Source organism: Podarcis pityusensis (genome assembly GCF_964106645.2).
Source record: "Podarcis pityusensis genome assembly, chromosome: 3".
NCBI lineage: Eukaryota > Metazoa > Chordata > Lepidosauria > Squamata > Lacertidae > Podarcis > Podarcis pityusensis.
Genome location: NC_138026.1, coordinates 60,845,595 through 60,862,783, shown reverse-complemented (window position 1 = coordinate 60,862,783; position 17,189 = coordinate 60,845,595). Strand labels below are relative to the sequence as shown.

General features: G+C 40.5%; 1 protein-coding gene across 4 annotated transcripts in view; it reads left to right on the top strand.

Moving 5' to 3' along the window:
* MAP3K5 (mitogen-activated protein kinase kinase kinase 5) overlaps nucleotides 1-17,189 on the top strand; it is a 100,433-nt gene that overhangs the window by 60,547 nt on the left and 22,697 nt on the right. For all 4 annotated transcript variants that reach the window (XR_013984340.1, XR_013984341.1, XM_080999503.1 and 1 more), the window contains exons 10-17: nucleotides 2,301-2,454; nucleotides 3,275-3,382; nucleotides 6,931-6,980; nucleotides 10,803-10,898; nucleotides 12,787-12,868; nucleotides 13,458-13,591; nucleotides 15,326-15,453; nucleotides 16,382-16,518. Coding sequence is in view for 2 of the 4 variants with exons in the window: in XM_080999503.1 (XP_080855629.1) it covers nucleotides 2,301-2,454; nucleotides 3,275-3,382; nucleotides 6,931-6,980; nucleotides 10,803-10,898; nucleotides 12,787-12,868; nucleotides 13,458-13,591; nucleotides 15,326-15,453; nucleotides 16,382-16,518 (889 nt within the window). In the remaining 2 variants the exon portion in view is untranslated. The remainder of the gene's footprint in view (nucleotides 1-2,300; nucleotides 2,455-3,274; nucleotides 3,383-6,930; nucleotides 6,981-10,802; nucleotides 10,899-12,786; nucleotides 12,869-13,457; nucleotides 13,592-15,325; nucleotides 15,454-16,381; nucleotides 16,519-17,189) is intronic.

Genomic DNA, 17,189 nt, shown 5'->3' with positions numbered 1-17,189 from the left:
ACTAAACGACTAAACAACAACAGATGTATAATGTGAATGTGTATTTGCTATATATTCCTATGGCTACACTTTTTGTGTAAAGCAGCTTTGGGAGATGGGTCATTTAGAGTAAATAAGCAGTTGTGGGGGGGCGTATTTTAGCCCTTTCTCCACTCACCATTTTCCTGCTCCTCGTCATGCTTGCCCCAAGCCACTTTCTCCACTCCATACATGCAATTATGAGAGGGAAAACCAAATTCATTTTCCCCTGCTTGATTATTATTTTTTATCTGCTGCTCTGGTTTTATTTTGATGATTTTAAATATATTTTTATATGAGCTGTCTGTCACAGAAAGGCAGAATATAGATGTTTTGATAAATAAAAATGTGTATAACGAGGTCCTTGTAACCTCTTTTATAACAGAAAGGTGGAACATACCTGTTTTAGTAAATTAAAAATGTGGGCAGTGAGACCATAATACCTGTTTTATAAGGAGCAGCTAGTACGTACTGTCTTATTTAGCGACTATGGCGAAAAGCTCCTGCTGACCTTTAGCTGTATGTCTTGCCATAGCGTGGCATCGAGATGATGCCATAGAGATAATGTTGGCAGTGTCAGTATTAAGATAAGATTTGTGGAAGACAAATATCATTTATCTAATCCTCGCAGAATATATGATTCCGTACTTTTAAATGAAGGAGGGAGGAGAGATTGTGTATACATCCATCATGGAACAGCTGCAGCATTTTCTGACACATTAGTGACAATCAGTTTAGCAGAGGCCTGTTTCTTGAAAGTGCAGTTAAAGCACACAGTCACTCACCAACACATTCAGTGTTTTAAAATACCTGAACTGAACATTCAAAGATGATGCAGTAAAGAACAGTCACAGCAGGCTAAAGCAATGCCTTCCCACCTTGGGTGGGATCAGAATTTCCCAAACTTGGGTCTCCAGCTGTTTTTGGACTACAGCTCCCATCATCCCTAGCTAGCAGTACTAGTGGTCAGGGATGATAGGAACAGTAGTCCAAAAGCAATTGGAAACCCTGGGTGGGATAGAATCCCAATATGTGATGGAGCCCAATCAACATGTATCTGAAATAGGTACAAGCAATTTCTTAGGCATGGTGGTGTATGTTTATTGTTGCAGGATTTTGTAATTTGTGTATTCTATAATAGAACCACACCCGTGTACAGGTGCTATTTCTAGCTACTGCAGATATGTTTGTGACACCAGAAGTTTTTAATTAGGACAATTTGCAAGATTTATTGTCAGTGACACAAGCTGCCCATGGCATATGTGCTGAATGTTGTTGTACCTTGTCATCAGCATGACTATATTATAAACCTATAATTTAGTTTGACACTGGACCATCTTAGTGATGAGAAATAGAGAGCAGGCAAGTACATCTGAGTTTTACAAAGACATGCATTTGAAAATACAGAATTGTAAAGCCCAGTTTGTCCATAAAAAGTATTATCTCACATTCCATGTGTCTACAAGCAGCTTTTGGGGGTAAATATAAGGAGTTGATTTAGCGTGAGTCAGACTATTGTTCTATCTAATCCAATGCTATAAATGATCTGACTGATCTCAGGCAGATGTTCTGTCCCTAAGCCCACAACCTGAGATCCTTTCAACAGGAGGTGCCAGAATTTGAAGTTGCAAAGCTTGTTCTCTACTACCCAGCTATAGTACAGATGCACTCATTCTGTCGAATGAGTCCTGCAAAGCCACACATATCCCAAATTAATGGTTGCTTCACATGCTGTGGAAATAGCAGTAAACACCTGTTTAGCTGTGGTGCATTCTGAATTCGGAGTTATCTTTTTTTCTCTTACTTGATTCATACACACTGAAGGAACTATGATTGGCCCTGGGTTTCTACAGCTGCGTGTACATGCAATAAGCTTGGCTCTCCTAAGTCTTGGAGAACTCTCTGGGTACTCTTGTAATTTTTGTAGATCTCTAGAATATGTTTGTTTCTTGTCCATCTGCAGATCAGAAAGTGATCCTAGCAGGCCAGCACGGTGTGTACTGTTCTCATGAACCAAGAAAAGAGTCTGCATGATTTTCTTGTTGCACTTTGTGCCTATATTTGTGTGTTTGCTTTTGTGCAATCTTTTTCTAGACTAGTGCAACAATGCCAGATAAAGCTTTGTGCAGACATGCCCATGTTTCTCATCTTTCAGTATAGCTGATAAGAGAGTCTCTCAACTTGGCAATGTGATGTGCAGATAAATGTGATAAAGCATATAGTGGTTATAATGAATTGGAAATAGCTACAGACTTGTTTCGTTTTTTGTTGGTTGCTCCTAGGTACCTCAAGTCCATTGTGGAGACTATTTTGATATATCAGCACTTTAAGAAACTGAATCCAGAACAGCAAGTAGCAAAACATGAACTTGTGGACTTTTGGATGGACTTTCTGGTTGAGGCCACAAAGTCAGACGTCTCTGTAGTTAGATTTCCTGTGAGTGTGTTTTGAACTCTTCCAATTAATTTTTAACCATTTCAATTTCCTGTTTGTCTTGCCATGTGATTCATGAGGGGCAGGGAAGCATTTTTAATTTGGAAAGCAATAAACTTTGAACAGCAAGATGAGTTGATCTGAATAATTATGAAGGTGCCTTGCTTCTCCTGGTGGCACAAACTGCTACATCCTTGATGAGTTTCTGTTGCCACATAAAGACATTTTTTATTCACTCAGGCTTCTGGTGGATCTGGTGTAATGATTTTTACATGTTCAAGTCTGATTCTGTAGGTTTTACTCATAAAAAGAAAATAAAAATTAAATATTGCTAGTGGATCCTAACTTTAGGAAGTTCACAAAAGGAAAGTTTGGTGTCCCTTCTCCCCTGTAGCTACTCGTGCCTCTTCTCCTCCCAAAGACTTTCGGAGGGCCTGGAGTTTGTTTTTAATAACATGGAGTGAGATTGCAGGTGGCTGATCTGCAAATCAGGCTTGGACTAAGGAAATTTGTGAAATTGGCAAGTGCTTCTTCTTCAGCAAAACATTTTTTCTCACATTTTTGCATGTAAGAACCAAATAACAAAAGTAAAGTAGAATATTCATCAAAATTGAAAGCTGGAAGACATTCAGTAAATTATTTAGCTAACAAAATGCAAAACTGCTTATGGCAAATAGTAAAAGTTTGTCTTTTGCGCAGTTTGTCCTTGCCTCCAAGAGCTAAACTGAGAAGTGTCAGTACTTAATTTTATAATTTTATGGGGGTATTTTGAAGAAATGTAGTAACTGTTTAACAATGTTCTATGTATTTTTTCTGTTCAAAGGTTTTAATATTAGAGCCTACGAAAATCTACCAGCCTTCTTACCTGTCCATTAATAGTGAGGCTGAAGAGAAGACAGTCTCTATCTGGCATGTTATGCCTGATGATAAGGTAAGCTGCTACCACACCACTTTTACAGCAACAAACCATTGACTCCTCTGTGCAGCTTATATCCTGTAACTGCTGACTGCTTGATCGAAGGAGTTTAAAGGAAATTGGGAGACGTTTGTGGAAACGAGAGAGAATTTAGAGCCTTTCATGTTTGAGAGATTGAAACACAGAACAGCCAAAGCAGCCCAAGGGTGAGGAAGTAATGAATATTGGGAACAAAAGGGAGTATTAAGCATGGCATGTCCATACAGGCTACAGGTCTGGAGCTGAAGGGTACAGGCACAGAGCATGAGAAACAACTCTTCAGACTTCACCATCAAAATAAGGTTGTTTCCTAAGTGCTCCATGTATAGGCTGCCATTTGTGGCAGATAGAGTGACTGGCCTGTTTGAGAAATGTTCATAATTGGTAATCAGGAATCTGAAGAAACAAGAAGTTGAAAACCTTCTGGATATAAAAGGCAGACTTCTCCCTTTATACCTCTGGAGAATCTTGTGCTGTGACTTTGGCCTAAAGAGATGCGGAAAATAAAATTATGGAAGACCAGGTTGGTACCTTGAGGTGTACTTATAAGAGCTTCTTTACAAATTGTGGTTTTACAGAATATATCTAAACATATAGAATGCATGTGTGAGAAGCAGGTGTTTAAAAGCAGATATATCCTATAGGTACACTCATCAGGGAACCAGGAGTTGTTGCTGCTTGCTCTTGCTTTCAAGGGTAGCAAGCTCAGCTTCACTGCTGCGTGATGTATAAAGTGGTCCTAAGTGGCTGATAGTAGGAACTGGAGGCAGCAAGCAAAAGTTATAGAGGGAAAACTGGAAGTGTAAATAGAATGGGTTGAGGGAAAGTTGGAAACAGGAAAAGTTATTTTCCAGATAACATCTCAAATACTTCATACCCATAAGATGTTATTTCTTCTCTATTTTGCTTCCACTACAGAAGAATGTAGCAGAGAATTTTTCCTGGCATTGGCTGCTTTTTGTAGCAATTTATTGGAAAGTTGTTTTTTTTTTTGTTTTGTTCATCTTTTTTATTGCAACAGTACATGGAAAACCTGAGGTGATCACTCTGTGATGTTTTCACGTTTAGTTCTGGAGTAAAGGTAGCAGCAATCTTGAAACGAAGAGCAGTAAATTCTTGAGTAGGTGTACTCAGCTTTCATAATCAATCATAGAATCTTAGTTGGAAGGGGCCCAAGGGTCATCTAGTCCAACCCCCTGCAATGCCAGAATCTCAGCTAAAGCATCGGTGACAGATAGTTTCCAGATCCTTGATCATCTTGGTTGCCCTCCTTTGCACACATTCCAGCTTGTCAACATCCTTCTTAATTTGTGGTGCCCAGAAATGGACACAGTATTCCGGGTGTGGTCTGACGAAGGCAGAATAGAGTGGTACAATTACTTTCCCAATTACACCCAGTGTGGTGTAGTGGTTAAGAGTGGTAGTCTCGTAATCTGGGGAACCGGGTTCGCGTCTCCGCTCCTCCACATGCAGCTGCTGGGTGACCTTGGGCCAGTCACACTTCTCTGAAGTCTCTCAGCCCCACTCACCTCACAGAGTGTTTGTTGTGGGGGAGGAAGGGAAAGGAGAATGTTAGCCGCTTTGAGACTCCTGAAGGGGAGTGAAAGGCGGGATATCAAATCCAAACTCTTTTCTTCTTCTTCTTCTTCCCTTGATCTGGACACTATGCTTCTGTTGATGCAGCATGGAATAGCGACAGTTTTCCCCCCCCTTTTCTGTCTTTTCTGCTGCATCAAACATATCTGTTGAATATAAACCAACACAATCTCTTAAGACATTACAGACATGACCATTTGCCTGTTCAGGTAGAGTAAATCTGGATACCATATGTAAGAATATACTCAAGTATCACATCACATGTACATTAACAGTGAATTAATAACTCGTTTTAAGCTAGTGGGTTGCCTTTGTTAGCTTTATGAAGGCAAAACATGGTAGAATATTGCTGTTTATATCCATTTCATTTAATTTGCTTAGAAGCAAGCCATTTCCCCCTTGCGGTAGTTGGACTTTAACATCATTCAGCCAGTCTAGATTGCTTAAGTAAGAATCCATGTCAGAGAAGCATACAGAACTTGAACTGCACACTGGTTTAGTTTCTACTAGGTCAGCGGTTGCTTCATTTCACCGTGTGACACATCTGTATCGTTATTTGTGTTGTATTACATGTAGCAAAAATCATTTCTAGCAAGCTCCCCAAGTTACCACAAGTTGAACAGTGTTAAACATCTGGCTGATTCCATAAACATCACATCACATTTGTAATAATGACCATTGAGTGCATAATGTGGAAATTCTTGTTTCTGTTCCTTATCTTACTCATGTTTTCCACAACCCCGTGCATCAATTTACTGTTATTCCCATTTTGTGGATTTGGAAGTAGGACTTCAGGAGCACTTATTTGTCCAAGTATGTTCATGGCTGGAGAGGTATCTGAATGTAGGCCTAAGGTCCAGGGTCACTCTGTCCTCTGGATTACACTGACGTCCTAACTCTTCATGACTCATTCCCTGGATTCCATCATAGCTGGGAAGTCTCACTCTGAATATTCAATTGACGTGGAGAGAATTGCTGACTTTTCCTGGCTGTTAAAAAACTCTGCATAACTCCGAATTGTTTTGATAGCATGAAACTTTCTGGCTCTGAACTTTAGCTACAGTAAAAGGTAGCAGCTGGAATTGATATTGCTACTGCTCTCAGTAGTGCCTTAGCCTGGACACTTGGGTCTCTCATGTTGGCTGCTGAAGCAGTTTTCCAATTGCCTTTTTTATTAGTAACCAAAGAACAGATGTCAGAATTAGACAGTCCCCATAAAATGTTTACTCCAATGGATTGAAAATTTGGCAGAATCGCCAGGAATTCACCAGCCTGAGAACATAACAGCATAAACAAAGAGGTCACTCACATGCATCAAAGAGAAACTAGGATTTTTGAAGGGTTGGGAATGTCTTGGGCTTGTGGCTGTGGTTTTGTATGTGTGTTAGATTGTTTTAAGTTAGAAATGAGAAATGGAAATGTTCTTACAGCTTAACCCCTTCATTTACATATAGGTTTTTTCCAGCATAGTGGCCGTGAATTGATGTATGAATTTAACATAAAAAAGGCATGTTTGGAGAGAGATTTTATTGGGTTGTTTTGAAGAATGTGATACACACTGGTTCCCATAGCACAGGGTGAAGACTGGGTAAAATAACAGATTTTGTTTCAGAGGTTCAGTGAAGGAAACATACAGTACTATAATTATTTGTATCTTTGCAGGTTTGTGTGTGCACATGCACTGTGTTTTTATTTCTACTTTGTTATGAAGGTGACGTGTACAGTTACAAAAGGGCCAACACAGTGGGGGGGAAATAACCTGCAAACATTATTTTGTAAGTTATAGACTAAAAGCTGTTGTACGCTGCTTCTTTTTTAAATGAATAATTTTTATTGTTTGATCATAAACATGTACAAATTAACACATTTGTATGTATGTACAGCTATATGCGCAAGAACGGTAATTTTTGTTGACTTCTTCATTACAGAAAGGCATTCATGAATGGAACTTCAGTGCTGACTCTATAAGAGGAGTAAGGTAAAGTTATTTATTTATTTGTGATACCTATGACATTTCCTCTGTAGCCGTTATTTAATTAATTAATTTTTATGCCATCCATCCGAAGATCGCTGGGTGGTTTACAGCAGAAAAATGTAAAACGAGAACACAAAATACACAGCAGCAGCAGCAGCAAAACCAATAACCCCCTCACAAACATATTTAAAAAGCTAAACATAAACAAAATCTTTAAAAATGGGTGTCAGAACTGTGGGGGAAATCCTCAAAATGTGCATGAAGCAGTTTTTGAATTCCTGTCTTGTATGACTGACATACATACATACATACATACATACATAATGTTTAATCTTGCCCAGAGGCTCCACATGACCTTTCCCCATACAAATATTCTAGTCCATAAATTATCTTCCTCTCATAATTCAAGCAGTTATTATATATTGGCAGTACATTTATCTCTTCATAAATGTTTGCTGGCAACACCTTATATATATATGGGGGCTGCCCAGTTCTATCCATGTTTACACAGAATCAAGTCATGCTGTATTAGTGGAGCCTACACCCAGGTAGCCATGCATAGGAATGCAGTCTGAACTTCACAGGTTAACATAATTCCGAAGCCAGGTTTCCCAGACTCATCTCAACACACCGCCCACCCTGCAGCCAGTTGCGTAGCGTGGGGGGTGCAGGGGGGGCCGGCCACACCGGGCGCAACATCTGGGGGGGGGCGCACTCGCACTCGCAGCTCTCTGCCCCTACCTGGCTCACTCACTCTCTCTCCCTGCAGTGCTGGCTGTGCGAATCCGATCCGAGCCGCTGGGTCGCCGCCCACTGTGGAGGGGGTGGGTGCCAGGCGTGCGGTGCGGAGAGAGAGCGAGGGACTATCTGGGGGAGGGACAGTGCAGCGGCCGCCCAGCGCAGCGCTGAGCGCGGGAGAGAACCACACCAGACCAGACCAGGCAGCAGCAAGAAGAAGCTGGCAGCGATGGCAGGTTAGGGGTTAGGGGGCGCAAGTTACTTGCCTTGCCCCGGGTGCTGACAACCCACGCTACGCCGCTGCCTGCAGCATTGCCCTCTGCTGCATTGTGCCAATAAGAAATGTGGTGATGAAGTTTCCATTTAGTACATATGCGGACAGGGGCCTAATTGTTTCTCGCTTATTGCTTCCATCTACTAGTATTAGGAGAGAGGCAGTGATATAAACACATTTAGTACCTTGATAGCTGGTGAAATGCATGTTATAGGATCCTCTGGAGTAGCAGTACCAAAACCACAAAATGTCATGTAAGAACCATAAATAGGTGCCGAATATAGAAAGAAAGTATATGGGAAGGCAGCCTGGACACTTGGGAGAGAGAATTTGTTGCATGTTTGAATGCTTCTGCTACCAAAAATGACATCTCAGTAATGAAAAAGCATATTAGGGAGAGGACTATAGTGAACATTATTCCTGCCCTTCTAGCTTTCATTGTTCAGGAAGGGTGTTTCCTCTGCGAGGAAGCATTCAAACACATAAGCTTTACATGCAGCCTAAAGTAGTACAGTCTAAACTTGGTTCTGCTGACATAAAATGGCTCTGAAAAGACATCTTCTTTAAAAGGAGTGTTGAAATCAGATTGTATAATCCATGGTTACTAGAATTTGTTCCTTCAGAATGAAGGGTGTCATTAAAGAAATCTAGGCCTACAACAGTGAGTGCTGAACAAGTGTATGTAATTCTGTCGTGTTTGAGTGGTTTTTCTTCAGTCCTCCCCCCCTTCATTAGTAGCTTGGGTTTTATGTAGGGCTTGTCTGCACAGGAGCTTCCTGTAGACAGGTTTGATGAGTTGTTGTTAAACTTGAAATACAGGAAAGAGTACATGTTGCTGACTGCAGCAGTTTGATGGGTCTGCACTGTATCAGGTGGGCTTACTTCGTAGTGGTGGTCTTCCGAGGGCACTTGCAGAAGGCATGGCGTGGTGCCCTTCCATAGCACCAAAGTGGAAGATTTATAAATTTCTCTCAAGTCTCCTGACACTGGCTAACCATGTAGGGAACGGCAGTTCAATGAGAAAGGAGCCACCAAGATACATACTGAAAGGAAAAGAGGCACATCACATCTCCACATTGCAGATCTTCAATATTTCCAATTCTAGACAACATTGTAAGGCCTGTTCTTGAACAAATAAAGATTAGCGCCTTCTTATCTCAACTGCTGCATTAAAATAATGCAGTGGTTTTTGTAATGGGTGAGTTTTGACCATGGAGATGATTAGACCCTAGTATCTTGGATATGCAGTGTCTCATTTTCCTTATTACTTTATTTGAGATTTAACTTTTAGTTAAATTCTCAAAAAAACAACAACCCCAAACTCTTGGTGGTGGTGGTGGGGAGAATGATTCTCATTGTTAATTAACTTAGAAAATAACTGGTTAAAAGAAATCCCAAAACTCAGAGGTAGAAAATCATTTCAATCCAGAGAGATAGTTAGATTTAAATCAATCAGGCAAGCTAACCATGCTGCTAAATTAATTAATTTTGATGGAACTTAAGTGCGACCAACATATTCTGGACAAGGAGTCATTGAATATGAGGTACAGAGGAGGGAGAAAGGTTTTACATTTGTTGTATCCTTTGGAGTCAGCTATGCTCCCATCTCCCTAGGAAGTTTAAGGAGCATAGCACTTTTTACCATTTACTCCACTCCTTTCCAAATATGTGAAAGGGCTGTGGCTCAGAAGGTCCCAGATTCAGTCCCTGGCATCTCCAGGTAGGTTTGGAAATGTCTCTTGCTTGAAATCATGGAGAGCTGCTGTCAGTCAGTGTTTACATTGCTGAGCCAGATGGAGAGGCAGTCTCACTTGGTATAGATAACTTCCTCTGTTTCTGTGTGTTTCCTAGAATAACTATGTAACAGCAGTTTTTGAGTGGTGGTGCTTTTACTACTTTAAGAACAACAAAATGACTTATACGGTTGTGCTAGGGTGCCCCCTGATGGCTCTTTCCATTTCATTATAAATTAAGAAATAGAATCTGGTAGGAAATAAACGGTGCCTGGCCTTCATTCTGAATCGAAACTCTTGGCTCAAACACTTTTAAGGGTCTAGTCTCCATGGAAAGAACAGATGAGCAAACAGACAAGGATTCTGCAAGCAGAAGTACAGAAGAGGCATTGTCTCAACAGAAAGATGTAAAATGCAAATGGATTATACTTATATTCTGTTGGTGGGCTTTTACTCTGCTAGACTTCTACATTAGCTTATGCAGCACATGTCAGAAAGAGGTATTTTCCTCATAAGTGTTTATTTCTGGTAAGATAAATAAGTTAGCCTACTCCTCAAATTGTTTGTTACAGGGAATAGCCGTCCCAAAATGTCCCTGTTGCAAAAGTAATTGTTAAACTGATGTTTTGTGTGTGCTCAGCACTGACTGGAAAGCGTTGTCTCTAGAAAACACTCAGGGCTGCTTTTCTGCAACAGTCAGTTTTGTTGAATCATTGAGGTCCAAATCTTTTCAGTTATGTGAAGCTTTTTCAGAATGTTCTTTATATTTTAATATAGCAAAAGGACAATAATCTAAGTTCATCTATTATACATGAAATACAATATAGAGCATTCATTTTCATTATGCAATATTTATTATCCTGCTTCCTCCATGAAATCCTGACCCATCTTTCAATTGTATAACAGCCACAAATTTCCCTGGAGCAACTTCCATTTAGAAGGAACTAACTGGAGAAAGTATGGTTCTATCCTTTCTCTTGCAAGCATAAAGAACATAATTTTTCTTTTTGAAATACGAAAACTGCCTAAAGCAGAGAGTCACAAAACCAGTAACCCATGCTATCTTTGCTTCTCTTCCAGCATTTCAAAATTTGAAGAACGATGCTGTTTCTTGTACGTGCTGCACAATTCAGATGACTTCCAAATTTATTTCTGTACAGAACACCACTGCAAAAAGTATGTTTTCACCAATTATCTATACAGTTTGCGTGACGGTGATCCTGTGAGCTGCTGCTGTTTAGAAAATTGGCTTTGGCTGACAGGATCATCTTTGACCAATTACATTCCGCCTGAGCATGAGATGTGTGTGCATGAGACAAGTGTATACTAGAGTCAGCATAATGTTTATCAAAATAAATTGAGACCCACAGATAAAATTGAGATGAAGTGATTTTACTGGGAATATCAACACATTCCTTTTCTCTCTAAGCATGCTGCAGTGGTATAAGTGTTAGAATTCTAGAATCTACCACTTCAGGTGGAAGGTCTCCTTTTGGTCTTATGTTTTCTAAAAGAAAACCCGGCATGTGTGAACAAGCACACTGGAAAGGGGGCTACACCATACCTTTGTTAGTTAACTACGTGCAGGCAGGCTTAATTTTACATTCAAAAAAATGATACACTCATATGCCTGCAATTTTTGGTACATTCTAGAATTTTGCCAGCAGTGTCTTACTTCATTCTGCATAATACACTGAATGGCTCTTTGACAGGAATTGAAATGTTTGAAGAAAAATAATATTCAGTATTCTAAAAAGAAGTAACGGCTGCTGATGAACTGGTTAGCATTTGTGAGCCTCAGGCGAACATAGAATGATGAGAATGAAGTGATGTTTAGAAGGGTTGCTTACAAAGTTCTACCTATCCAAATCTGTCCTTGGATTTTGAAGCTACGAGTTACCTGGTCTTGCTTACAGGGTTGCACCATTGTGTTGGGAAACACAACATTCTTCTGGTTTTGATTTCCAATTTGTATTCAGATGAATAGTTGGTCACATTTTTTTCAGTTTACATTGTTCTAATCATCAACATCCATCAAATTTTTCTTTGCAATTGTAACAACAACAATTGTAATAGTAATTATCTTGCTGCAATCATACATTCACATCAAGATTGAATCATTGCACATACAGACAATTCCAGCATACAAAGAAATCCTGATGTGATAGTAAACTTATTTCAGGATTCCTTTTGGCATGATGTTTTATCAGCATGTCTTCCTTTACAGTAGTAACAATGTAAAGAAAATAAGACACAAGCTAAAACTGTGCCAAATTGTGCAACTGCTATTTTAAAAATTAATCTGGATGGCAAACAGAATAGGGCAAAAATGGATGTGGTAGATTTTGTTAATCCCTGTTGTCCAGCTGTGATATAATTAGAAATCATGGTTTGTACTCAGAAGCACAATATTATTAGAGTACGCATTCATTCATAAACACATGCACAACTGCATGTATTTTATCAATTTATGAAAAACTCTTCACATTAATCTTGAGACACTTTACAGAAAATCTACCACAATAGCTTTAAAAACACCACAAAAATGACAACTAAAGATAGGTTTTAAAACAATGCAGAATAATCATCTAAGGAAGAGACTTTTCCCCAGGTTTTCCTGTGTTTCCAAAAAGGACACAGTAATGGGCATCTGTTGTATATCAGAACTGATGCTGTTGAGTGGAGAAGGGAAATGGCTTTAAAAGTGGATTAGACAAATTCATGGAGGAGAAAGCTATGAATGGCTACTAGCCACAGTGGCTATGCAATGCTTCTGAATACCTGTTTCTGGAAACCACAGGGGGGGAGAGTGCTCTTGTGCTCGGATCCTGCTTGCTGGTTTCCCACAGGCAACTGTCCAGCCACTGTAAGAACAGTATGCTGGACTAGATGGGTCATTGGCCTGATCCAGCAGGCTTTTATTACGTTACAATGTTCTTAAAACGGAGGGGGTGAAAGCTATTATGAACACAGCGAAATAGTCATAAGCAGCTAAAAAAAGAGGCAACCACTAGGATTCATTTTGCTGTAATACTATATTTTCTTTCATATGGATTTTTGGCAGATTTTTTGAAATGGTTAATAGCATCACTGAAGAAATAGGAAAGAACACAGAGGAAGGTGAATGTGATGGAGACTCTCTGGAGGTAAGGGCAGTCTTGCATTCCTGCTACTTCTCACACTTTTACAGAATTGTGCTCCTGTTGGGTTACTTTTTCTTAACTGGATAATTAGCTCGATGAGCCTTAACTGCTTTGGATAAAAAGCAAGCCAAATCCTCATCTCTTTCATATTGGTGTCAAATTAACAACTTCTGGATTGTTCCAGTAATAGTTGTTAATGCAGTTTATCTCAAACTTGAAAGTACTGCTTCAGTCTTGCGCCCCTAAGCATGTCCAACAATCACTGGCTTCAGTCATGTTCTTGATTCCTCTGTGGTAGCTGTAAAATCCATTGCAAAGTAGTGTTATCATAGTGAATTGCTGCTTTGGGAATATCAGTTGGCCACTGAAGTGCAGGGTGTAAATTTAGAAACAAATGGAGGTTACGCTATGTTTCGAAGACTTGGAACTTCTAAGATACTTCTTAGAAATGTTTATTCCAGGCTGACAACTGCAATTTAATTCAGGTAAGGCATGACTTCCCTGTGTTATTTCTAAGCACACAAGACAATACTTAAACGGAATAAATACTAGAATCACTGATATTTTCCTTTTGTTGTACTTTCTGTTGTAGTATGACTACGAATATGATGAAAATGGTGATCGAGTTATTCTGGGTAAAGGCACTTACGGTGTAGTTTATGCAGGACGAGATATGAGCAATCAAGTGAGAATTGCCATTAAAGAAATCCCAGAAAGAGATAGCAGGTAAAGTAACGGTCTGCATTCCATAGGCTTTCATGTGCTCCATGTTCTTTGTTCTCCAAAGTTTAAACAATTGCATGATGTGTTAGATGTTAGGCATAAAAAGCTTAATCAAAGTGATTCATAGGCTGCTTTAGGTGTGCAGGGTGTAGTCATTTTTGCATAATATTTTGATTTCCAGGCTCTCAGTGTTCTAGCTCCTGCCCAAGAACAATGACAGCTGCACTTGCTTGTTAGTTAAAGAAGCCAAGCTTCATTCTAGAAGACTGACAGTGCAAATTTAGCAACAGGAGAAGAGCAGGAATTAGTCCAAATGCCCTTAGGTGCCAACGAGGTTCCCTAAACACAGTTAAGGGATGAGGCCAGTGGTGAGGATTCCAGGATCAGGAGCTGCAACATCAGACTGCACAGGAATGTGAAGTTGTTCAGACAACTGGTCCCAACTATCTGCCATGCTTTTAAACAGAGACATGGGAAGTCTAGTTACTTGCGAGAATGCTTGGCCTGCTGAGAACTCCTGGCCTGAAGCCAGGTGCTCCTTACTTGGGGGGAGGGTGGATGATCCTGCCTCTGGTTGCACTTCTGGTTCTTTGAAGACAATGCCTGGCTTTCCTGCTCCTCTGATAGCTCACTCTGTGACATGGAGCCCCTCACCTCTCCTGGCAGAGAAGTGGCTTCCCTGGCATTGGATAGCTCAACCTCCTCATCCTAAGCCAAGGAAGGAGGGGACCTGGAAGACTTTCAGAGGGAGAGTTTCAGTGGAGGGGCTCAGCTCAGAATCAGGGGCCTGAGCAGGAGGGCCACAACACACAGGTTCTCGAAAACACTCGTCTATGACAGCTTTCTACGCTCCTGATTGCTGCCATAGACTTCACATGGGAGTATGTGAAGTGCCATGGGAAAAGGTGGGCCCTTCCCTGCCCCTCGATCCCTGAAATTGGAGTAGTCTTGTGCCTCAAGATTTTGTGTCTGGTAACTTTCAGCACATGGTCAGGAACACGACACTGCAGAAGGATTCAAATGGATGGATTTGTAAAAATTCAACCTTAATACCTCAAATCAGAGACTCAGTCCTGATTACACTGGTGGTTTACCACCACCACCAAAGAAAATCCTAATAGATTGTGTGGTCTACTCACATGATCAGTACAACAATAGAATGACTAATACACCATGAACACAAGTTAACTACTCCTGTGAGCAGGGGTGGGGTTGCAAAAGCTGGCTGCTGGCATGTCATTAAAACAGGCTCCATACCTTAGTTTTCCAGAAGAAACACAGAAAATCACTGAAAAAGCCAGCCAAATAGCACATGTGAGTGGATACTGGCTGAAAACCGCAGATCTCTCAGTGAAGAAGGAAAAAAAATGTTATTGCACTTTAGGCAAACATCCATGGTTGACATTTCCTATAAACCTCCCACTTTAAAAGCTTTTCATTTATGCTGGATTATTCAACCAAAGAGATAAGCTTGAGTTTTATTTTTCTATGCTGTTGGGATGGTTCATTTATTTAGCCTTCAAGCTTTCTGCCTGCCTGTTTGTTCTCCATTATCATTTAGACCTATTTCCTTTTGATAAACGTTGCCTGGGCAATTTCCTATACCATTTTACCTTAAAGTATTTACTAGCAGAATTGCTATTTCGGGTTGCTTTTGAATTTATATCACAGCATGGTAGGGTATGGAACTCCATACAGTGAAATAAGCTGGTTGAAGCAGTCTGAACTTTCTTTCAGGTATTCCCAGCCTTTGCATGAAGAAATAGCTTTGCATAAGCACCTCAAACATAAGAACATTGTCCAGTATCTTGGCTCGTTTAGTGAAAATGGATTCATTAAGATATTCATGGAACAAGTACCAGGAGGTAAGCAGCTTTTGGTTAATGAATATATATATATTCTGTTCTGATGCAGAGATTGTTGTGCTCACAAGGCTCCGCTCACATTTTCACTGAGCGGGAGAAAGCAGGACCCTTCATATTAGCTCAGGCATTGAAGTGTTTACTGACGACACCCATCTAATAGGCATGTATACAACATTAAGTTCCTTAGACCATAGGCCTAACCTAAGAGTAAGCCTTTGAGAACTCTGTGGGGCTTACTTCTGAGAAGACAGCACTAGGATTGCACTGCAATGTATACAAATCTTGGGGCACAATTCAGCTAATGAGTCCCGTCAGTGGCAGCCCTGCACAATGACTTCCATTTGCCCCAATAGAGCTTCCTGCCCTCTTCTTCCCACACTACCTGAAATTGGCTCAAGTGGGGGGGGGGGTGCCCCAGAGCAGCAGGAATGGGAAAGGGGCATTTTTCTGTCTGGCAAGCCAAAATGTTTAGCAGTCACCTTAGTGCAATGTGAAATTCCTTTCTATGTGCCTAGGATGTTGACATTTTATACTTTAGTTATCTAGAACTAGTGCGGCTGGCTGGATTAACAGAACTTTACCAATTCCATTATGTTGGGATTTGCTTTCCTGCCGACTTGCATATCTCAGATGACCTAAAAATAGCATAGGCCTTTGAACTGGAATAAGCAGTTCCTTCTCTTTTTCTATTATATAATAAAAAGGGATATTGTTTATCTTAATTGACAAGCCTACCAGATGCTTAGGCAGCAACCAGATCAGCCCTTCCCGGGCCACTGGGCCCTTCCCCAGGATCAGTTCCATACTCTTGTCCAAATCCTGCTCCCCTTTCCGTCCAGCCTGGCCAGAACATCTCCACAGGGCTAATGACAATGGCGATCTTCCTGATTTGAAAATTGCCTTCATTGTCTTTTTTTCCATATTACAGGCAGCCTTTCTGCTCTTCTGAGATCAAAATGGGGACCATTAAAGGATAATGAACAGACCATTGGTTTTTATACCAAACAGATTCTTGAAGGATTGAAATACCTCCATGACAATCAAATAGTGCATCGAGACATAAAGGTAGATTTCTCTAAAAAAGCATTAGATTTATGTAATGGACATGAAGTTACCCTTAAGTGCCCTCTGAAGCAAAATGCAATGGAATGGAGAGGAACTTGATTCAGTTCTCAGAGTCTTAAGCTGATGAATCATAGAAGCTTAGAGTTGGAAGGGACCCAAGGGTCATCTAGTCTAACCCCTTGCAATGATGGAATCTCAGCTAAAGCATCCACAACAGATGGCCATCCAACCTCTATTTAAAAACCTCCAAGGAAGGAGAGTCCACCATCTCTTGTGGGAGTCTCTTCAACTGCTGAACAGCTCTTACTGTCAGAAAGTTTTTCTTAAGTTTAGTTAGAATCCTTTTTCTTGCAACTTGAAGCCATTGGTTTGAGTCCTACCCTCCAGAACAAGAGAAAACAAGCATGCTCTCTCCTCCATGTGACAGCCCTTAAAATATTTGAAGATGGTTATCATATCTCCTCTCAGTCTCCTCTTTTCTAGGCTAAACATACCCAGCTCCTTCAAGCACTCCTCATAAGGCTTAGTTTCCAGACCCTTGTGGTCCCCAGAATTGGACACAGTATTCCAAGAGTGGTCTGACCAAGGCAGAATAGAGTGGTACTATTACTTCCCTTGATCTGGACACTGTAATTCTGTTGATGCAGCATAAATAGCATTAGCTGTTTTTG